Genomic DNA, 24,239 nt, shown 5'->3' on the forward strand with positions numbered 1-24,239 from the left:
CTTGGAAGGAATACAGAGAAACTGTCTGAGCAGCCAGGGATCAGATTAGGAAGGCAAAAGTCCTGAATTTTATGTGGCCAGGGGTGTCCAGGACAAAACAGAAAGCTTCTATAGGTGCCAAGAGGAAGACAAGAGAAAATGTACAGGTTATAAAAAAAAAAGGATGCTAAAGCCCTGACAGAATTAAATCTGGCCAGAGATGTGGAGGGCAAGAAGAAAAGTTTCTACAGAATGAGGCACTGAATGACCTAATTGCCTCAGTCTTCACCAGCAAGGGCTCTAGCCACACCTTACAAGTCACAGAAGGCAAAGTCAAGGAGTGGAGAACGAAGATCCACCCACTGTAGGAGATTAGGTTTGAGAACATCTAAGGACCCTGAAGCCACAAGTCCATGGGACCTGATGAGAGGCATCCATAAGTCCTGAGGGAACTGGCAGATGAGGTGGTGACTCTGGCCTTCTACTCCACTCTCATGAGACCCCATCTGCAACCAGCTCTGGGGCCCCTAGTACAAGACAGACATGGAGCTCTTGAAATGAGGGCCATGAAGATGATCAGTGGGCTGGAGCACTTCCGCGATGAAGACAGGCTGAGAGAGTTGGTTGGGTTTGTTCAGCCTGGAGAAGAGAAGGCTCTGGGGACACTATACAGCAGCCTTCCAGTACCTGAAGGGGCCACAGGAAAGCTGGAGAGGGACTGGTTAAAAGGGCATGGAGTGATAGGACAAGGGGGAATGGGTTTAAACTAAACCAGGGTGGATTTAGGTTAAATATTAGGAAGAAATTCTTCCCTGTGAGGGTGGTGAGGCCCTGGCACAGGCTGCCCAGAGAAGCTGTGACTAGCCCCTCCCTGGCAGTGTTCAAGGCCAGGTTGGATGGGGCTTTGGGCAACCTGGTCTGGTAGAGGGGAGTGTGGGACTTTGAGGTCTCTTCCAACCCAAACCAGTCTGTGATTCTATGAAAGCAGAAAATCCTTCTCTGTTCAGACATAATCTTCTCTCAGCAAAGAGACGGTGAGGCTCTCCCAACGTGTGCCTCTTTCCCAGCAGGCACAACGATACCATATAGATGAAGAAAAGTTAAGATTGCGGCACCAATTATGCACAGTGTTGTAGGACCAACTGTTTACAGGCTCTGCACAGAATATAGTGGGTATCTATCTTAACTCCCACATTTACATCCCTTAGAAGATCCCACTTACACTGTAAATTGCAGCTTTTCATTCCCTATTACTGGTAAGGAATGAGCAAAGGATTTGAACCACCTGACTGGCTAAATCTCTTGCTGGCACATCTCTCTAAAACACTCCCTGGTATGTATGCTGATACTAAATAATCTCTTTAAATCATATTTGCAAATGTCAAGATTGTACCCACATTGTCTTCTAACAGTGACACCATGGAGACAGGTTTCAGGTGATAAAATTCACCCCTTAATTATGATTTGTCACTTATCCTCAATCCAATGATGAACCTTATCAATGCAAATCAGTTGCAGTTTCAATATCTCCATTTCTTGGTATAGCATTCATTACCAGCAGTGGCAATTCCTTCCTCACTTATCTCTGTGTGCTGAAGTCCAAATAGTCCCTAACAAATCCCACCGTGATTTTTTGGTCATAAGTACTGCAAATCTGCAGACTGTAGGAGGCCAAGTTGGTACAATTTGCTTTATTCCCCTTGCCTACGTTTCAGCTATAGTACAGTTCATGCCTGCATTAATCTTGTTATAAAGCACAACATGAAATGAATGGGGCTTATGACGAGGCGCGGCTGGTTTTGCACATCAGTTGGGAACCCTGTATTTCTAGATTTTGCTTAATTGACACCTTTTATGGTTCACTACAAAATTATTATGAAGTCAAGCACATTTTTATCCTCAGGTAAATGGTAACATGATTTGCAATAAAACTTAATTGCCACCAATTACTCTGGCAATACTTTAAAGAGCTCCTCCCCTTGAAACATCAGAAAATACCATTTACTGCAGCATCAGAACAAGTCAATCTCCAATTCTGCCCCTGTTTCCTTCTTATTCCAATACTCATTTAACAATCAGAAATCAGTCAGCTGTTTCATACATTTAGAGCAGAACGTTTAAACAAGAATGTTGCTTCACAAACGCTAAGCTGAAAATGCCTTCTGAGCAATAAAGGACCAGGCAATTCTGTTACTGACAAGCAGTACTTACAGAGAAAAAATCGCTCTATGTAATTCAAACACATTTCACAGTTGAGAGATCTCCATGTTACCATTTCTAGGCAGAGCAATATAGCAAAGAGAGACTTTAACACCATTTCTCACTTCTCTAGAAGGTCTCAGTATTTGGAAGACCATGAATTTACAACAAGAAGAAAACTATAATGCAGTTTACACAAGTTTCTTTTTTTCTTTTTCACCTGACTGAATGAGATTAGACAAAATAAAGGAGTCCTTGAAAAGCAGGGAACTCATTGCACTCACCTGTTACCAAACACAGCACTCAGCTCATCCAAAACATTGTTCAGCTTCACCTGGAGCTCTTTGAGATGGTCACTTGCTTCTGCATCCAACTGTGGATGAAAGAAGAGCACTTAGCTTGAACCCAGAGGGCAGTCTGCTGCTCTTCACCACGCTCTAACTTACTGTTGAAGCCACTCTTAATAAGCAGGTGAACTATTGCCACTGGACTCTGCCAGCTAGGATGCTCTCCTCCACTGTCTGCTGCTGTTAAAGAAGCTGGGAATTCATCAACAGACACTTCCCCAAACAGCAGCCAGTGGTTTCCCCAGGCTGCAATACCCTTCTGATATTTGTAGAGTTGAGAAGGAAAGTGAATGTGAATTCCCCGTGGCCAACAGAGTAAGCAGGCTGAGCAATAATCAAGCACTATGCATTTCCTCAGACTCACGGGTCATTTCACCACTCTAAGCCTAGGAGGAGATAGGGGTTTCAAACTGGATGTTCCTTTTTTGTGCATTTCTCCATGTATGGTCTTGAAAGATGTTATTTCACCTTTCGCGCTGCTGTCAGTATTCAAAGTGAAGACTGACCCAGCCATGGCTCTCAGGAGACTGGACCCCAGCTACTTTGAAAACCCAAGGCAGGAACTGCTGTGCACTGGTCACTTTTGGGAAGCATAATCTCAGACTCAGGTACTGAGCACAAGTAGCTCCACTGTCACACGGGGCTAGATAGCGTTTTGTATGGAACTGTTCAGAGGAGATGTCACAGAACAAACAAGCGCCCCAAGCGCTGCATGGATGCCGCTGACACCTTGGCACATGCTGTAAGAAAGTGGTTACTCCATTACTAACAGCCCAAAGCCACCTGCTTTTACATGCAACAGTGCCCTGCATTCCAGCTGTAGTCATCCCTCCAGCCTTCAAGAGTCACTTCTGAGCAACCTACCTGTGTCTATACTGAGCGACACCTATTGAATGCTTTGGGACCACTTGCTCTCAAAAAGTAACTTGTAAAACAGATTTGCCTTTGTCTGCAGGCAGGCAAGCTGCTTGTGAAACAAAAACCTCCCAGAAATGCTTGCATTTGGCATTCAGAGCTTCAGCCCTGCCTCTAAGGCAGAATAGATATTTACAAACCTAATGAGCCAGATGCCAGTACAGTGAGTGGTTAAAAATCAGGTCAGATTTTTACAGAATATCCACACATGCAGCTATACTGGATTTGAACATGACAGGAGTTCCCACTTCTATATACAGTGCTGAAGTCCTCTTCATATTCCTCAGCATCTGTCAGAGAAAGCCAGGCCTTAGGGGATTTGGAATCAGATCCGTTCATTTTCCTGTTGTAAGCTGGCATGGAAAACGGACTCTATTAGGCATTTGAAATGCTGCTAATAAAACTCCTGGATCAGAATGTTTTAAATATTAAAAAAAAAAAGATGAAGCAAATTATGATGACTTAATCCATATAACTACAGACATTGCTAGCTGTGATTATTTTTCCTTTATTAAAGTGAATTTATATTCCTATTACCTTTGTAACTCCCTCATTCTATGACGGCAGAAGGAACCTAATGTCGTGCTAGTCAGCAGTCATTCTAGCCAGACTTGTAGGTAACAAAAAAACCCACCCCAGCATCTGTTGTTGTTGCTTTGTCTTGCCCCTACATTTATCCTTCCCTTCTCCTACTGTGTAAAGGGGCAATGAGTCACACACTGACTGGTTTGCTACCTACAATTAATGGCAACGAACACTCCTCAGATTTTGGCCATTTCTGGTAGGTTTGAGGCAGGACCAGTTCATGATTCATCAAATCATTTCAAGTAACTGCTTTACCAGCCAGGAAAAAAAAAAAAAAGCCAGAAGAATTTTGGCACAAGACATCTATTCCTCACTACTGACTTCTGCTTTATAAGCTTTCAGATGCATGTGTTACAGGTCAAGAGGATGTCTGAGGTCAAGATCAAGAACCTATTGCCCTGGTTCATGAGTCACACAATTAATACCTTATTTTACTGTGAGGTGACATGGAGAGCTGGCCAACTACCTCTAAGCCTCTCCCTGCTATTGTACTTGCTGACTGCAAACCGATTTTCTTAGAAACAGAGGAAAGGCCAATTGCCAGCCTTGTACTACAAGAGGGACAGCTGGAGAACTGCTTTGCCAAGATGAGCTCCATTATCTGTGGCAAGGAACCTTCTCTCCTACAGAACACGAGCTCACAGCTCTCTGGGTGCAACTGGCAAGACAGATTTAACATTGAGGTGCCCTCTCTCACACTCAGGAAGCCAAAGCCAAGCGTTCTGGTTCATTATCCACCTCTGTCACCGTAGAAAGGCTGTTTCTTCTGAACAGCTCCTATTATGGAAGGAGCTGTCCACATAATACATTACTGATCGTTAGCGCTAAGGTGTTGGCATGCTTTGGCTTGAAAGCAGATTTCAGGGAATTACCTGACTGTGATTTAGTTCCATTAAATGTGCCACTGCTTCACATATATAAATTAGGTATCAGAGTCCCTGCAGCATGCTGTGTAACTGCAAACCCTCCTCTGCCAATATGGTGAAGCACTGATAACAGCGCTCAAGAGAAGCAGCCTGTGTTTTGCTGTTGCTGCCCAGCGAATGAATTCTAAGCACATCAGCTATCACTGATAGTAGGAAATGCTGCTTGGACTGCATGATACATCTGGCTGGTGAAGCAGAAGCTGTTGGGCAGCTGGGTCACTGTCGTATTTCAAAGAGAACTGAGAGGAAGAAAGCTAGTGAAAAGTTCTCTGTGCAAAAGATGGGACAGTACCTACAGCAAGGTGGCTTCCATCTCTGAGCAAGTGCTCCAATCCTAGTGGGAATTGGCTGCATTTAGACTAAATGTGCAGCTGATAGCTAGAAAACTTTGCCCTGCGATCCTATTTTAGCTTTATGTAAATCACAGACTTCATCTGGCTCTAGCTTGAAGTTACTGATTTCTGTCTGGCCTCCCTCCACTAGATCCTGGGAGCTCTCCTCCACAGAGGTGATGGTGAGGAAGGGAGCTCCACAGATCCAATCTCCCTTTAGGGAGATGCACTGAATTTTTGTGCATTTTCCCACTTTCCTATAGGACTCAAGACTAAAGGAATGTGGAGCACTGAATCCAAACAGCTGCCAGCTTTTCAAATATGAGGGTAGCCTTAGCTGTGGCATGTGGGATGCTAAGGAGTAGCAATCAGTAGACACTGAGAATCCTTTGAAAACATTCCTGTTGAGTCTTGGCTGGTTCTAAGCTGTCCTGCAATTTGTTATCCAGGTGGCTAACTCAGGGTTTAAAATGTGGGCTGACCTTGGCTGAGCATTAAGAGCAGAGTTTCCTGAAGCGTTAATTGTACAGTTTAGCTTGAAACCAAAGGCATGAGCATTGTACAATGACAATCTGCTGCTAATCCTTTGGGCTCCCTAGGCAGTGCTTGTCTCTGATACTTACCCCACATGCCTGGCTTTGGAAAAGAAGAAAAAAAGTGTAGAAATGCTTTCAACTAAGCTTCCACAGCACACCTAGACTGCAGCAGTGGGCAATGCGTTAGATTACCTTTTAATTTCAGGGCCATGAGTTCATAACTCATGAAAAGCTAAGCGAAATAATGGCCTGCAGAAAGCCATTTCTCCCAAGTAAAATGAGAAAGTCTTATTCTGGTGTCAGGGACAGCGCACAAAGCAGGCTGTAGTCTGCAAGAAAACTGCAGAGGTGGGTAGAAAATGCATGTCACATTAGGTTTTACTAAAGATTGTATGAATAATTAAACAAAACAGGACCAAGTTCAGGCAAACGCCAGCAATAAATCTATACAGCCCACTACAGCACAGAGCTAAATTACAATTTCCATTTTGTGGGTGTATTGGAGATGATTCAGAGGAATCAAAGGTTTCAAAGGATTCAAGCACCCAATTTCTGTCCTGGACTCACCCTGATTCCACTGTCCATTATGCCTTTAATGTTACATGCTGGACTGTAAACACTGCCTTTCCAAAACAGGCTTTGGAAATGAATGTGTGAGAATACTACTGAGCCACAGTGAAGCTTTTCTGATCCCATGAGATCAATGCAGCTCAGGAGGGAAATAAAAGCATTAATTATAAATCCTAAAAATCATTTAAGATACTTATGTGTGTCTGTGTGTATATATATATATAAATATGCCTTGGATCTCAAGCATGGACTCAAGAGAATCCCTCCATTCAGAGCCCTCTAAAGCTCTCCTGCTGTTCTTATGATGATGTCAACACATTAAACCCAGAGATGCTGGGCAATTTTTGCCCTATTTTGTGCCTTCTCAGTACTACAGTTGGAAAAAAGAATAAGAGAGCTGGGAGCAAAGTTCCTCACTTGGTAAAAATAAAAACAGCCCCACAAACCAAAAACCCCACAACCAATGAGAACAACAACCAAAAAGGAAGGCACTACATTGAGGAGCCCAATCTCAAGAAATAATACTGGGCAAGCACTCGTGTTCCATGTTACAGCACTACACTTCAGGGTGACTGAGAGTGAGTCCTTTTGTTTCTCTTGCTGCACAAGAGAAAGGACACAGATTTCCAAAGGACCATGTCTCAGACCCACTGGTGAAGAGCACTAGGTAGCAGCAGTATCTCAGAGCTTTCCAGGGTTGTGCAGTGTTACAGCTGCAGGTGGAGATAGATCTATGAATCAGATGAAGCCACAAGAACACAGTAACTGAAATCAGTCCCCAAGTTCTGGCTTCACACACAGAGCATCAAACATACCTGCCACACGAACAACAGAGTGTTTGGTACCGAGTTCTCAGAAACATCTCTGAGTACAGAAAAAGGTGAACAAGATAACTGTGGCATACCACTCTTGTTACTTTCTGATTCCTCCAAGAAAGCAGCTCCTCTTTGGGTAAAGAAGTTGGGACAATGCTTACATTTCTACAAGCTACTGTGTGATGCATAAATAAATATAAATCAAATCTGTCACAGAAAGTGAGAACTGCCCTTCCTAAAGGAGAGGATAAAACCCATACATGCATTTCCAGCAGCACGTTTGTCTATATGTTCTATTTTCCAAGCTGTTGCCTCACCAATTGCTACTCACTAGCCAGGTTCAATCTACATCAGAGAAAGGACTACTCAAACTAGCACAAGACCTTGTTTACTCTAGCAAAACAGACGACCTGGCAGGTTTCAAGTGAAGAAGCACAGTACAGCATAGTCACCAAGAGGGAAACCCCTGGGGACAGCAAATAATGCAGGCACCTAACACAACACAATTTATTTCTGGTGATCAGCAGCAGCCTATTGAAGTGGACAAGCAGCATCTGAAAGAAAAAAAATAAAATCACTTCCACAAAACAGCTTCTAGAATGTTTGCCTGGCTTCTTCCTGTGTGTTTTTAATGTTCACAGGGTTGCTTTGGGTTCCTCTCCTGTTTTTTTTTTTTCCTTTTGATTCCACTGTGCAGGGGAAAAGTGGTGTGATCGCCTCTGCTTTACCTTACCTATACCTCCTGAGGAAGGTTTTTAAGGGCAGAATGCAGAGAAGAGTTCTAGACTAGGAAAAGCAGCTGGCAGTCTTAATAAATAGTTCTTTTCTCCTTTTATTTAACACTCTATCCGGTGACATTTTCAAGATGTAGAAGGTATTTTCAATTTGAAATACAAGGTAACCCAACTTCATGGCTTCCACTATTGACAAAAAAATAATAAATAAAATCCCTTTAGGAAAATGAAGTGAACATGGATTAAAACTTTACAAACCACTTCAGAAATACTTCATCACAACTTTATTTCTTCCTTAAAAAAGCAGTGTTTAGCTGGTATTACAGCTGGGAGCACATAATTCTAGCTCTTGGTGCAGGGCTCAGAAATTACAGTTGTTGACGCCACACACAAAAGACTGACAGCAATTTTCCTTGCCTCATGGATTAATTCTATTTGTTAAGATTTTTGCCACTTCATAGAATTCTGCCACTGAGCACAAGAAAGATCTGAAAAGCAATACAGGCAAAAACTGAGCTGCCCAGCAGCAAAGTTGACTTTTCTCTTGGCATATAGGTCATAGCACAGGTTCTACCACAACACAACCAACCCGAATGCACTTAGGATTTGAAAATAAAATTTTCCTAACATCAGAATCAGCAGCCTTTTCTTCATCTTCCCTTATCTTGAAAGGCAACAAAAAAAGAAGAGGGAGAAAAAAAAAAAAAGACACACAGATTATATTGGAACAGAAACAGTGCTCTGGGAGAGGATTTATATCACATCACATTTATATGCCACATAAAATGATTCGATGTTAGATCTTCTCAGACCTGTCTGTCTGTCTTCAAAGTTGCTAAGCCACCAGCCATGCCCACATGTGAGCACAGGACGTAGCCTTCTCTTTCCTTCTCCACGCTATTTTGTGCTTCAAAACATTCTCTCCTATATCTCTACACATATTGAGTTGAAAAGTCTTCAGGCATGGCTGTGCCTGGTACTTACTATAGTGCCAGGTGTCTCGGTGCTCCCCTTATGACTGCAGTCTTCAAGAACTAATATGATGCAAATAACATAGTAACAGTGCAGTTGGAATGATTAATATTCAGTCTCTCAGTGCTCTTACCTCTTTACCACCCATGGCTTCAAACATCTTCTCTAGCTGCACCCTCAGCTGTTGGATGTTATTCATCAGGATGCAGGGCTGGAGGGACAAAAGTGGGTGCCTGTTACTGCTCAGGATGCCAAGACAGTTTCACCAATGGTACAGTCTGTGCCTCAACACCCTTCCCCAAGTACCGCCACATCTGAGAGTCCAAAAGGAGGTAGGCTATGCACAGATTTCAGCACTCACACCTAAAAAAGACGAGTCATTTTATCTCCAGCTTGAAATAAACGGGATGGACAGTTCCAGAACCCCCACACTGGGGAGACAGGGAGATCTCTGATAACGTATTTTCTGCCTCAGCATTATCACAGAGAACCAGCTGACAAGAAACTAGTGTCAGGACAAGGCCCAACTCTCTGTAGCTCCTGCCAAGCTCTGCAAGTGTCCAAACGCTGCAACGTACTGTAGTGAATTGTGTATACCCCAGATGAGAAGGGGAACTGCCAGACAAAGCTGCATACAGATATACATCTGGGTCCTGACAGGTCAAGCTTGGTCAAGCAATCTGAGCAACAAACCCTTCCCTCTGGGGTTATATCGACAATACAGGTGGGGGAGATAGAAAAACTGGCATGGGAAAAAGGAGATTTCAAAAATATAAGAACTTTTTAATTTAATCCATAGAATCTTCTTTAATTCAGGATTAAACAGCAAGATAATTAGATGGAGACAGCAGTAAAGCCTAAGTGCTGCTGAGTAAAAGATCTACAGAGCAACATGTACCCATGTGTTAGGTTGTGGGTGTTTTTTAATCACCTCTGTGACACTCTGACCAGACAGGCAGAGTGGAAGTTAATTTCAAGAGTCTCCAAGCCCTGCAGAGCACCCTCAGGACCCAGTGCTATTTTATGGCCACGACAGAACTCAGTCTACAAAAGCATAAGAATGATGACACAAAACCAACAATGAAAAATATTCGCACCATCAGCACAGTCAGGTGCAAAGCAAGAAACCTGTTTCTATGAGGACAACTACGTGATTCCTCAGGGGAGAAGAGAAACTCAGTGCAACTCACCAGTTTCTCCTTGGAACAGTAGGACTGGAAGCTCTTGGAGAGGATGTCAGCATACTGCATCAGCACTTTCCCAATAGTCTGCAAAGACAAGGTGTGAGCACTGTTTAATTGTCTTCTATTATTCCAGGAGAACTCCATGCAGTAAAAGAAAAAAAAAACCATACAGTTTTGCATCCCACTGAGGGAAGATAAACAGTTGGATGTTGAGGGTATTACCTTAGCAAACCTCCTGTTATAATGAGCAACAATGACAGGATCTGGGCACTCGAGCTTCTTAATGATCTCAAAGCTCTGATTGAGCTGGGTGAAGACATCCACCACTGAGCAAGAGAACAGAGCATGCTCGGATGTTTGCTGGAACTAAAACAGAAGTACAAAGAGTCACTCTCAAATGGAAACATCTGAAGTACACTCATTTGATGGGTGTCTCCATCATCTGCTGTGTTGCAGGCAGGACTGCTTTGTCAGAACCTGAGTCTTCCTCAGAGTTAGTCACAAAGCTCTCCAAAAGTCACAGAGGAGCTAAACAGCCAGTTCTGCTGGGTTACAGGTTTACTGTCCCTCACCAACTGCGACATGACAAGCACCAAGGAAATGCCACATAATGTTAAGACCCTTAATGAAATGCACAGCTTGCCTGTCAATGTGAGAAGGGTTAAGGAGAGTGAAGAGGGACTTTTTATTTTTCTTAAAATTTAGATATTACAGAGAATGCTTATATTAGCATCACAGACTACAGTGCCAACAGTCACTGAACAAATGGGAAGGCTTTTGCTCTCCATCTGGAACACTCCCCACATTAAGAATAAGAATACTCCGTCAATGGATTAAGGTCACATTCTCACTGCATGACTAAGTACATTCAAAATGCCTTACATTTCAGTTCCACCTCACAAACACAGAGAGATGACGGAGCACCACGCCATGTGGCTGACAGCAGCAGAACAGAACAGACAGGCATGAATGACATGCACCTTGCTATTGAGCAACTCTCTGTGACCTGTAGAGAAAAGTCCTAAAATAAACAAGTTTTCCTGGTTGCCTAGCAAATGAAAAGGGCTGCACCCTCCATTTGTATGACAGCTGAATTTACAGTGTTGTTTGGTTCTGGGCACTGAAGAAATGCAGTGAGAAGTCCTCCACTCAGAGTGACCTACATACCCCATCTTTTTTATCTCTCTCCAGAGCACCATGCAGGAATTCTAAGGAAACATCTTCATTTTCATCCAGCCACTGCATCACAAACTGCTCAAACCACCTGCAAAAAGGGACAAGGAAAGACAGTAAGTTACAGCAAGAAAGACAGCACCCTTGTGAAAGCTTGCCACCATTACGTTTCTGAATGCTGTTACCTGTGTATGCAGCCACAGTTTCCAAAACACCTCCTACCTGAACACAAGGTACCAGTGAGCAGGGACTGTACCATTCCTTGAACTGGACAAGTAGGACACAGTCCAGCCCAGCCTCTACAGATTGCTGGTCCTGTACTGGTTTTATCCTTCTCCCCTTTCTTTCCTCTTTCTTTGCACCCTCCTCTTTTTCCCCTTTGAGCACTGCCTTTAACTTTGCATCTTCTCAGCACACTTTGTCCTGTCTCCTTTCATCGATGTGCCAGGCAAAGGTCAAAGGAGACCTCCAATACTGCTATCCCTGCATGCTAAGAGAGATGGCACACTGTCCTGCTGCTCATTTGGATCTACCATCTTTCACATGAGAGCTGCAAATGAGTACAAAAGGAGGAAAAGAAGCTTCTGCTTTCCAGGGCCTTTCAGCCACTTTATCTGCAGACACAGACACGCTTCTGGAGCGCCGGGAGGGAGAATCAAGGTAAGAAGTTTCCTCCACTTTAGTCCTGTTCTCCCCCAGTCCTTCTCTAGAACACTCACCCATTTCTTTAGGCTGCTGATCTCACTGTGAGGGTGCCTGAATAAGATTAACTTCTGGTGATAGCATGGCTCATCTGCGAGAGCTTGCAGGAAGCTGGCCAGCCCTGTAAGCAGCTTTTCATTATTTTCTTTTAAAGAAGCACAGACTTAGGTCATGCTAAGTGCTGGACCAACAGCCTTGGAGCATGGTCTGCCACGGACTTGCACTAAGAGAGGCAGGTCCTCGAAGCAGGACAGCAAAGTTTGTCTCTGTTCCTCCTCACTTAGGAGGATGAGCTAAACAGTAGAGAAGAATCCAAGAGGCTGGTGAAACAGCCACTGATGTTTCTAAGGGCAGTGCATTACATGAGGTAGTGTCTGGAGACATCTTCTGTGCTGAACTTCACAGCCTACACAACCCCACTCTGGCCAAACAGGCAGAGTGAGAAGCAGCCTCAGTGATGGGATCTTAGAACGGGTCATCCCTCTACTCTCTGTTCTGCAGGATACATCCACACAGTACGAGAGCGGGGCGGGTATGTGTGTCTGTGTTTAAGCAACAACACAGCACTCAAAGCTTTATTTAAATGTATGTCTAGGATTTGTTGTGTGCAAGTGCCAGCATACTGCAGCTGAGGCAAATCTTAATTTCAAATATTACTAAACAGCATTCACAAATAAGGGAAAGAAGTGCCCATGTGCAATTTCAGTCCACACAAAAGATTATTATATGAACTTCACAGAGTACAGCCTCCTCTGAACAGGCAGCTGTGTTCATAGAGATTGTGCTAATTATGGGCTGAGTTTGCAAAGAACATGAAAGCGTGTGCCAGACATGACAGGGAGATCAAGAGCAAATTCACAGACAGAGCACACTAGATAGCCTTAAATACTCTGTACACTTTGAAATATAAAGCACATCAATGCTAATATTGGAAATTGTAACTGACACAGTGTTAAATGCCAACAGCAACCTGTCTACGCAGCCCTATTTAATACAGACAGAGGCAGTGGAACATTGACACAGGCAAACGGACCTCCTGTGTTCCGAAAAAATTCCTTTTCAGTGGTACTTCAGGCTCCTTAAAGCCTATCTGGGAGTTTCTTGAACTTTCAGCATTTGTTTTAAATCACAGTAGCACATTTTCAAGTTACAGCTCTATCCTTAGACGATAACCCAGGCAGTTTATGAGGAAGGAACTACACATTTCCAGCTCTTTCAGAGTTCCCAGGCCACAAGTTCCCGACTACTTCACACATGTCCTCACAACAGTGAGGATTACTTGTTTGTGCCAGAAGCGTTTTCACTCTGAGAAGTAGAACCACTTCCTGATTATCATTCATCCTTACTTATTGCCCCATATCTGTAAAAAAGAGCCCTTCACTGTTAAGAGCAGTCATTGCCCATTTTTACAGCTACCATGTACTGACACACAAAATCAAACCCACGGGTATTTTACTGTCTTACCAAATTCTCTAAATAAAGGTAGCAAGAAAAAAGGTACTGCTGAGTGGGTGGTGGAGTGTTTGTTTCCCCTCCCACTAGAAAAAGCATTATCTCTAGAAAAAGGTTAAAGATGAATATCCAAGTGCAAAGTGAATCACTTTGGTCAGGTAATTCTGTAGCTAATTTGCTAAGCCAGCCTCAACTTTGTCCTTCATCAGCTGGCAGGAAAACACAAGAGATGTGGTTCATCTATAAATACTTCCAAGTCCCTGGGCACATTCAGGACCAAAATGTGCTTTGAGATGTAGCACAAACCTAGAACTGTCTTAGGCCAAATACCCCTCACAGTGTTTTACTATCACTTCTGGGGCTGATGAGCAAGTGAGAGGGGCTCTGGGCACTATGAAGGCAACATATCCAAAAATTACATTCAGAATTCTCCAGCAGTGAAACTAACAAAAATAATGTGATTTCATGCAGGAATAACTTCAAAACGTTGTTACATATCAAATCTCTTCTTCCTTATCTGCTTCAACCATTGATCTAGAAGCAAACGCCATGATGACTCACGCACCAGCACACAAGGCAGCGACTCATGGTGCTGCTTCAGAGATGTTCTGTGCTTGCAGGGGTCAGCACAGCCTGACTCAAGACGGCACAGCCAACCTCTGCAGATGAGGTTTACACAGAACATGCCTCAGTCCTGCCTGCTGGGGAAGGGAGCGTTGCCTTGTGACTAAATGCAAGTTGCACAAGAGTAATGTTAACACAAAAGGCAGCAATTTCATCTTGGCCATGAACCTGGCTCCGGTGGTCTCAGGCTTTACAGGTGAATTAATCTTGTTCAAATGAATGCTGTGTTGATGCATGTGGGTACACAATGAACATCCAGAGGTCCTTGTTGAGTGCAGAGGCAAGGGTTTCCAAAAGAAGTAAATATTGTGTTTGATGATGTGTGTCAGAAGAATAAGGCAGGATTTCAGACATAATAACATCAACATTAAAACAAAACATTTCTTCACACATCTAAAAATCCAGTGTTTTTTTTTTAAATTTCACTCCACGTATTTTAGCTGGCAGCTAAAAAGTGAAGAAGGGAAGTTTGGAAGATCCACTCCCAGCTACACTGCTACTTCAGTTTCAGAAACTGCTACTGAATTTCAGAAAATAAAGGGAGCCTAAAAACTTCAGCTTTAATACTTGGAAGCCTTTGCTTTATTCAATCATGTCTCAAGGCTGTCAGAAACATGGTTTCTCATAGTTTCAAGACAAAAAGCAAGTTTGTAGATAGCCTTGTCTGTTGAGCAGACAGACAACTGGGCTGTTCTCCAGACAGCAGTAATTTAGTTTCCTATAAAGAGTTTACTGATGTGCAAACTCAATGCATGGACTCCTTTGTTTAAGGAAGCTTCAGGACTAAAAATACCTGTGATGAAGCAAATCAAAGGACAAGAGCACATTGCTGTAATTGACTCCAAGGGGATGTTTCGTGACAGGTGAGGGTTATGGTTTGAAACAAACATCACCTGTGTCTGACAATGTGGCTATTGTACTAAAATACAAGAGTGGAGTAACAGAGCCAGTGGCTGCAGACATACACGAGCACTGAAGCTCTGCCCACAAAGGCTGGCAGAGCAGAGGAGTCTCCAAAAAGCTGCAGAATGAAACTGAGCATCATTATCCTGATTACACGGGAGAAAAAGAGAGATTAAGAATATCTGATGGCTTTCCTGAGACCGCACCGACTCAGAGGCACAGCAAAGAGAAGGAGGCTTCTGAGACTGTCACTGCAGCACCCTATTCACTGAGCTAAAGCCTCTTGCTGACCTGATTTGTTAAGCCAGGCCCATAGCCCAAGCCAAGCAATTATGCCAACTGCCTCAAGTCCTATTGGTATGCAGCTAGCACCAGCCTGGAGGGACTGTGTGCACTGCAGGATGGGAAGAGAATTCAAAATGCCAAACTGGAAACACAGTTCAAGTGAGATGATTGTTTTTTCAAGAGGGGCAAGTGGGAAGTGCTACATTTAGGCAGTTGTTAACAGTCATATACAGGATGGGAAGAACAGCTAGGTAGGACAGCCTGCTAAGCGTGCCTGGGGACTGGCCTGTGGCACACTGGAAGCACCACTAGTTGACAATATCATGGGAAGGAAAAAAAACAGGCTGCTGTCATCCCAGCATACAAGAACAGCAGCACTGTGAGGCAATACAAAGCAAAGTCTTGAAGAAACATCAGTATTTAAGTCTGGGTGCTACAGCCCAGCAGGAGGGAAGCCAATAAACCTCACTTACAAGGAGAGCTGGAAACAAACAGGAATGAGCAGAAGATTGGGAAGGGACAGGAGGAAAGCCTTTTACTCTTGTAAAACAGGAACAGTTTGTTCTCCATGCCCAGGCTGGTAGGGCAGGATATAACAAGCTCAAACTGAAGCCAACAAGATTTAGGGGGGGGGGGGGGGGGGGTGGGGGGGGAAGAGGAGTGTGTTAAATCACCAAAACCCAGTGGAGGGGTACAGTGAAGCACAGGGAAAAGAAATGCTGCTTAGGAGATGTGGAGCATCCATCACACTGAAAACCCCTGAAAACCAGTTGAACACTGGTCAGAAACAACACACGTGGTCTTGTCTTAGGCCAAGTGTGGAACTCTAGATGTTATTCTCTCCAAGTTATTCAGACAACCTTTTGGGCTCCTAAACCTTCTTCAGGTCTGACATCTGTTCTTTTAAAGTTGAACAAAAGTTGCAAACAATTGCTCAGACCTTAACAGCAACTGCTTATCTGATGTTTCCAACTAAACCACCTGGTCCTACCAAATAAAAGAAAACCTTTACTTACAAATCATGTTGTTTCTGTATAGATACATACATACATACAGTACATACAGATAAAGCTGTATTTGTTAACACAAGCATGTACATAGATCCAGAAGTCTGCATTTCATAACTGACCAAAGCTGACAGCGCAGGCACCAAGTGGCTTAAAGGCTGGTCATGCCATTGCTAAAGCTTTTGTGATGCTGGGAGATACTGTACCATGAAGGATTGAATTGTGTCAGGGACAGGGAGGCAGGACACCAGAGGGGAAAAAGATACACATAAACAGACAATTATAAGTGAAGAAATGGTGTATCATGAAGGCAGCCACAGGAGAACCAAATGACTACCCTCAAGGTGACACAAGGAGATGCATCGTGGGGATTTCCTACAGGAGACAAACACACTCACGCTGGATATTCAGGCACTTTTCCCTTGAAGGCAGGCAGATCACGGACGTATTCATTGTACAGCCACTTCACTTTGAAGTGTAGGTTCATATAGTCTGCACTTTTACACAGCCTGTGTTTCTCATGCTCTGCAAGGAAATAAAAAGTCGTTAGGTCTGAATTTACCACTATCACTGCGTCGGACCCAGGAGGGTCTTACAAAGCACGTCTGCAGTATGGAATGGTTTTGAGGATGAAGCATCTATGGAGCCACAAAATCTTTGTGACACGGGATTTTAGCAGCATGTAGGAGTTCTTGGTGGTTGACTGTTGGGGCTCAGGAGTTTATTTCCGTAGCTCCAATTAACACTCCTATTTGTTAAAGACTTTCTGATTGTCAAAGCAATAAAAATAGAGCAATCTCTTACGGCCTCTTCATTTAACATATGACAGTCCAGATTTCATCTTCGCAGGAAACAAATCAAGGAGAGCAAATCTGTTCATTCTTGAATATAAACAATACCAACATGTTACACTACATCCCCTAAGAGGCAAGAGCAGAAACAATCAAGCTCTCTAGAGTTGACAGTGTGAGTCACAGGCAGATTCAAACGAGCTACACAGGAGCTGGAGTCTTCCCCAATCCTCAGTTTGGAGAAATTAATGACACTTCTTTTCTGGAAGGCTTTTCCAGAAGGTTTTCTCATTTGTATTGCCTGCCTGAGCACAGATCACTGAAGTGAGCCATGATTGTCTCACTGCTGCTGAGCAGCCTCCTCCTCCTGCCAGGATACGTTATGCTTTTGTACCCAGGCTGTGCTGGGACAAGGAAGTTCCTCCCTGTAGAGCACACATACCTCCAAAACACGATCCTTCCCCTACACCTGTTGCTAAAGCACTTGTAATACTCAGCTGCCCAGACCACCGCTCCCCTTCTTCTCTCACAAGAAGTGTTATGCTCCATGTCTTTGCTCTCAGGGCCTTTCACAGCCTACGTTCACACTACCATCTTTCAGCAGTCAACTCCCACCTCTGATCAGCCCACAATCCCTGCTTTTAAACTACTCGTGAAGTTCTCCCAAAAGCATCTCAACGCTTTCTCCCAAGCAACCCCTCAAGGGCTTACACAGACAGCTCCTTCTACTGCGCTGCTTTTCTTCAAAATCCTCCCTGAAAATAATAAAACTGATTCCTTTTCCATGTTGCTAAGAGGACTCAGCAGCTGGCTTTTGCCTGCACTGAGATCCTGAATTTTCAGCTGACCAATTCTCACCGTTGCTCCCTAGTGCTGCCTGTCCCTATCCATCCCTTCCTTCTGCCAAGCTTCAACAGCATGAATACACTTTCTGTCAGGCTTCTTTGTTCCCTCTAGCACCACAGCAAGCTGCTGGTGCATGACTACAATGTGAGATATGAGACTAAAACATATGTGATTATGGGCTCAGGGCTTTTTTCAAAAAAATTGACTTTAGGCTTGTCTTCCTACCTTTTATGTGGTCACATCATTATTGATATAACTCTCTAAGGGCACCACAGCTGATGTGTAGACAGGATCCAACTATGTTAAAAGGGGGAAGTCTGTCTTTTAAATTTGGATGGCTGTAATTTAGTACTTTGTTCCAAGTATCCAAAATAACTGGGTAAGATATATGCACACATGAACACATATACTACAGATATTCATCAGCAGAAGATACATCTTAATGACATAAAATAGCTCCAGCTTTCTAATCAGTTACCTGATGAGCTTATCATACAGTATCATCTATCTTAATTGAAATGTGAATTCTTGCAACTACCTCAAAACATTAAGATATTTCCACATCTCTCTTGAAGCTTCAGCAACACACACAATAAAGACAAAATAAATTATGAATTATCCAACTGAAAACACAAAAGCCTGAGAACTTTAAATACATAATTATTCATAAGCCTTGTCAATAAGCCTCCCAAGCAGTGAAACATGCCAGCAAGTTGTTTGCAAAACCCTGTAAATATGCAGTCCAGATTTCCTTCTAATTCATGTGTTATAGATCCACACAGATACAACTCAAATAAATAAATAAATAAAAAGAAACTCAACTTTCATGTTAATGAAATTTAAATGTCCAATATCTGAGAGATGTAGGCCCCAGGGGTGATGGTTTGATGGACAAACTACACGTGCTATTGCTTCACATGTACTGTGATCCTTTACTCTCCACAGTGAATTTTCTTGTATTGGAGGGCAGGAACATCCATTCTTGCTTTATATTAATAAGCCTAATATCTTTCTTGAACCCTAAGGAAGTGTGAGTACACTCAGTGTCTGAACTGCTGACTTCCCTCAAGAACCACTGCAGAAGAAAACGCGAAGCTCTCTCTGCAGATCCGAAACCGGATGCAAATGCAGCAGTAACGCTGCCTGCTCAGCTCCCTGCCAGAGTGAGAAATCAATGGACAATTAAAACTTCATTAACTTCCATACAGGCTGCCACCCAGGTGCTCTTCCTGCATGGGGGAAAGCACTGTTCCTGCAGAGGGAACCGGGTCCAACTTGGAGCTAAAAAGGGACTCAGACCAGATTTACTTCCTAAAACTTAAGCAGTGCACTAAAAGCGAGTAATTTAACAGCTTTCCTGTTTCTCAGGACATTTAAAACACCGCCGAGTTGCAGAAGAGGAAGATGCAAAGCAGACACAGAAGCCTAAGCTCAAGGACTGCTACTAGGGCTACCTCAGCCATCTAAGCAGTGACAGAGGGGCTGGGCACCAAGGGGGCAAAACTACAGGAGAGTAAAAGAAAAAAGGAGAGATCTTACCGCCATAAAAGAGAACTTTTCGAATGCGAAAGAAAGGTGGGGCTTGTGACAGAAGAAAGACAAAAGTGAACTCTAACAGCTCAGACATGCTGGAGGACAAAGAAAGGCAACACAGCCCCCAAACCCCCTCATGCCAAACAGCTCAGACCCCTCTGCTTTCTCCCCTTCAATGGAGACAGAAGTTTTGATCAGCTGTTTTCTCTGCAAAGGGAAACATTTAAGGTGCTTGAAGGTGACATGGAAACACCTTGGCCAGAAGCACACCCTGAACACCTGTTTTAGAAACAGTAAAGTGAAGGGCAGGGGAGCCATCAGACTTCACACATTCCTGCTCTGCTTTATAACGTGCTGGATTTTAAACATTTTAGTGGCAGAAACAGTGGAAGAGTGCACAGATATTTTGCAGCAGCTGCTGTTTTTTATCCTGAAAAGACCTCAGAGTTCTGTAAGTCTCTCACATTTCCTCAGCAGATTTCATCTGCAAACAATCTCCACTGGAGAAGAGTTTTTAGGGTCACCGAGGCCATATTACCAAGGCATTAATAGGGAACTGCTTCCTAGCAGCACACTTGCTAGTGTCATGCCCAGTTCTATTTTTCAGGCAGAGAACAGGACTTCCACCACATCCTTAACCTGCGGATATTTTTCTTCTTGATCACCAGCCTACTTCTGATGGTTAATTTCTAGCAGATAATGATGAATTTCTGCAGAGAAGCTCTTGTAGGTACTGAGGCTGCTGAAGTGTTAACACTTTAGACAGCTGTCATCTGTGTGTGCATCTGATTCCCCTCCCCTTGCCAGAAGTGAGAATGTGGCAAAATTATTTATTTCAGTCGTGCCCGCCAAGGCTACTCAGTCTCTCTTATTAGAGATGCTTCTAATTTACAGCTCTCCTCATGCTGATGTATCCAAAATAAGCGGGACCATTGTTACCAAGGATGACAGTGATTTTCTGTTACTGGTTTTCAGCATCTCCCTAGCAAAGGAAGAACAGAAGATCTCCTTGCTTGGACAGGTTGTGCTTTCTGGGTCACAGAGCTTTCACAGAGGATAGCAAGAAAACTAGTAACTCCAGTTACCACTGGGCTCACAAGGAGGTTATCCAGCTGCAGAGCACTAGCCAGCATCCTAGAGGTGGAGCTAACTGTGTGTCTTGGAAAAAACATCCTCTGCACTACAGTGACTCCAGGGTAGCATAATCTTGCCAGCCAAGTCTTGGCCACATGACATGTCTACCCAATCTGGTTTGGGCTGATGGGAAACCTGGGCTATTTCTCAATGCTTCATCCTGTGCTGCCTTTGCCAGCAAGGAGGGAAGGGCCAGGTCTGCTCTTCACACTGAGCTGTCTGCTCTGGAGAAGAGAGAAAGCAAAACAAGCAGGGCAGATGCTGTAGTTTCTGCTGTGTCTCAGAAGCTGAGTCTCCTTAGGGCAATGAAGGCATAAAAGGCAGGTCTGCAGTGCACTTGACTTCTGGCAGTCAAACAAACTGCTGCCATGAACATTACTACCTGTTGCTGAACATACTTTAAACAGAAAACATGTGTTTCATTTTGGTTTTATGACTTACACACTGTACACATGAGCAACAGAATGCTTCAGAAGGCACCCAAAGGACTCAGCATCCACAGTCTAGCAAGACTTCTCATTCTGAAGCCCCTAAGCACTGTATTCTAGGTATAAATTAGGATTTACACGTTGCCCTGCACAGACTACACAGTGCACATGGGGGTGAGCTCCAGCAGACAGAGGCATGGTTAGCTGCCACCCCTGAGGAAAATGGAAAACAACTCATGCAGGCAGGCACTGCTCTGCAGCTCGGAGAAGCCATCCAGCACCTGAGCCTCTCAAGGCTTTTCCACCCTGCATGTTGGACAGCAGTGTGGAAACATCAGGCTGGAATGAGGGAGAGGGTGGTTTCATGCAGCCTGGCCATTGCATGGCCTTTGAGCTAGAAGAAAATTCTCTGCCAGTGCAGATAGAAAGGGCCAGAGATCCTCAAGCCTCAACCCATCAGGAGGGTAGGAAAAGTGCCACACATGACCTGGAGCTCTGACCTCAACAGCTGTTCTTCATCAGACATTTTCTGCATCTTACTGCCCAGGACCCAGCACAGAACACAGAACTGATGAGCACACTGTCAAAGAGCTACTGGAGTGATTAGTCAGGAGTCGCCATACAGCACATACCCTCATTACTGCAGCAGCAGTTTGGGCTTTCAAGTCTTCTTTGCAGATCTGCTCATCACTGGCATAAAACTACAGGACACTAAAGCTATTATACACTAAAGCTATTATTAGCAACTACATCCAAAGTGCTAAAACTACGGGTAACAGATGAAAGTCTTTGCCTACTCACAACTATAAACTCTACCAAGGACCATGAACTTACCACTTGGTGAGGTAAATGAGCTCATGCTATCCAGAACTTAGGAACAGAACATAAGGGAAAACACCATGAAGAAAGTTAGAAGCAAGTGTGCACATACCTCCACAAACTAGATTAGCTTTTGTTGCAGAGATGTCCTGATGCATACAGATCTTGGAGCACACCAGAAATGTGCTCAGGGATTACTGCACTAACTGGTAAAGACAGGGATATGAAACTCTTGGTGTAGTTAAACTGGTAGAGAAATGAGCAACTCAGACTGAGAAATGACAGAGTCAAGAGCTGAGGACAGCAAATCTAATCATCATCCTTCACATCCCTTAATCTGTTTCCTTTAATCCTTTTTTCCCTTCATTTAAAAAAAAATACAGTGCACTAATCCAATCATCTGTATTTAAAGTACATGTAGTAAGGTCTGTAATTGAATTGTTGTAGAGCTTGTTATAAAGGTTATCTTCATAAGTTTCTGGAGAGCAAAGCAGTGAGGAATCACGCTTGCCTCAAATAGAATTCTGCACCCTGAGGATTTCTTGAATATATATTTGGAAGAGACACACACCAACACACACTCTCATTGCTCAGTCCTCCTTCAGGACTTGCACAGCCAGGACACAAATAAATGTATCGTGCAGCTTTTCAGCTTTCATTCAAAATGAAAACCCTTCCCTGTCTGTCAGCTGCCTTTGTTTCAATTTTTCTCACCAAGAAATACTCTTCAGAGGGGTGCTCCTTCAGCAAGAATTTCCTATGGACTGATGAACTCAAGGGGAAAACATCATGCCAATCCTTGCCTTGAGAAGGATGTCAGGAAAAGCTAACATAAGCTCAGAATCACCAGGGGACAGAGTCAAAGGGGACATGGTTTGAGATGTGCACAGAGAAAACCTGGAAGACTGAGTTAACATGGGCACCAGCGAGCAGAGCCCTTTAAAAGAGGAAAAGAATCAAGTCAAAGTCATGTCCCCTTTGACAGTCAAATTCACACACACACACACACACACACACAGGCTAACCTTTTTGCAGCTGCATTTTGGATGCAGCAGGGAAAGGAAATCTTAGGGAAGCCAGCAACTAGATCTGGAGAGATCAGATTCTCATGGCTGCTGATAAGACACAGCACTTTCAATGCACAGAAGAGCAGACTGTGTTCTAATTCCTGAGGGTGAGCATGGAGGGGTAAATAAAGACAAAATGAAGAGGGAAGCCAAAACAGCTCGCAGGAGCAAACAGTTTCTAGGAAAACTGAACATGGTGTTGTCACAGTTGCTTTATCTCTACCACATGAGCAAGTAGCGACAGTGACTATGAAAAAGCCTCTTCAACATAGTAGGTCTTAGTCCTTCTTCCCAGTGTCTGTTCTTATATCATCACAACCTCACAAGACAAAGGCACAGTGGGGTACAAGCATATACAGAAAGTTCCCAATGCAGAAGTAAGAGCAATTCATCCAGACATGCAGCCTGCTGAATTCAAGCCTGGAGTTGGCCAAGGGTGTCCCTGCTGCCCTGTCTGTGCCCCTGTTGCACTGACAGAGACCAGGAAATGGAGTCAATCTTCTTCAACAGAGGGCAATCCTGCAGGCTGCTCCCACAGAGCTGAATGCAGGAAGCTCTGTGCTGTCAGTTGGGTGTTTTTCTAACAGCCTGAAGACAGACTCAAGCAGACTGTCACTCCTGTAAGTGAGCTACATCAAACTGGGGAGAAATGGATTGAGCATAATTTTGTGACTGACCCAATGCAGTAACTTGAAGTACTTTTGTAATACTGCAGGTAATTTTTTTTAGTAATACAGGTAAGCATTGGCACTTCTGTTCTATCACCTTATGGATGATCATAAATCCTGACCCTGCAAAGTACTAAGAAAACAACTGCTACCACAGCTGCAGAGCCAGTGGGAGCTGGAGGGTCTCTGAACCTTCTAAGAAGCTGATTACGCTCTGCAAATTAACTTACAGAACTAAACCCAAGAATTTACAGAACAAAACCCAATAATTAATAGAACAAAGCCCAAGAATTTATAGAACAAAACTCAAGAATTTACAGAATAAAAACCAAGTTCAGAAACTGTAATTGGCCATCTGAAGAGTAGTGCAAGTAGCAGAATTCCATTGCAGGGGTTTGTCAGTCTCCACATGGCTAATATTTTTAGAAATGGTAGGAGTACTAGCATTCCAGTATAATTTTGCAAAGGTTCATTCAAAATGAAGATGTCTGCAGCAGGATTCATTCCAATAGCACTTTTCTGCCAATGGCTTAGACCATGTCCACTGTATCATCCAGGGGACTACAGCCATGGCACAACCCAAGAGTCCACGTAACTACCATAGCCCTTTCTATAACTGTACCTTGCAGAAAGAAGCTGCTGCTGATCTAAGCCATCATATCCACAAGTCACAGTCAACTTCTGATTTCAAACCAGCTGGGGTAACAATGAAC

General features: G+C 43.6%; 1 protein-coding gene across 1 annotated transcript in view; it reads right to left on the reverse strand.

The window, feature by feature from the left end:
- Nucleotides 1-24,239, reverse strand: part of LOC311203314 (protein unc-13 homolog B-like) — a gene marked incomplete at its 5' end in the record, with an annotated part of 223,193 nt that overhangs the window by 25,181 nt on the left and 173,773 nt on the right. The window contains 6 exons of the mRNA XM_084277973.1: nt 2,463-2,551; nt 9,044-9,121; nt 10,101-10,178; nt 10,317-10,460; nt 11,262-11,358; nt 16,639-16,765. Coding sequence (XP_084134099.1) covers nt 2,463-2,551; nt 9,044-9,121; nt 10,101-10,178; nt 10,317-10,460; nt 11,262-11,358; nt 16,639-16,765 — 613 coding nt within the window. The remainder of the gene's footprint in view (nt 1-2,462; nt 2,552-9,043; nt 9,122-10,100; nt 10,179-10,316; nt 10,461-11,261; nt 11,359-16,638; nt 16,766-24,239) is intronic.

This window comes from Gallinula chloropus (genome assembly GCF_964237585.1).
Source record: "Gallinula chloropus genome assembly, chromosome: Z".
In the NCBI taxonomy this organism is placed as follows: Eukaryota; Metazoa; Chordata; class Aves; order Gruiformes; family Rallidae; genus Gallinula; species Gallinula chloropus.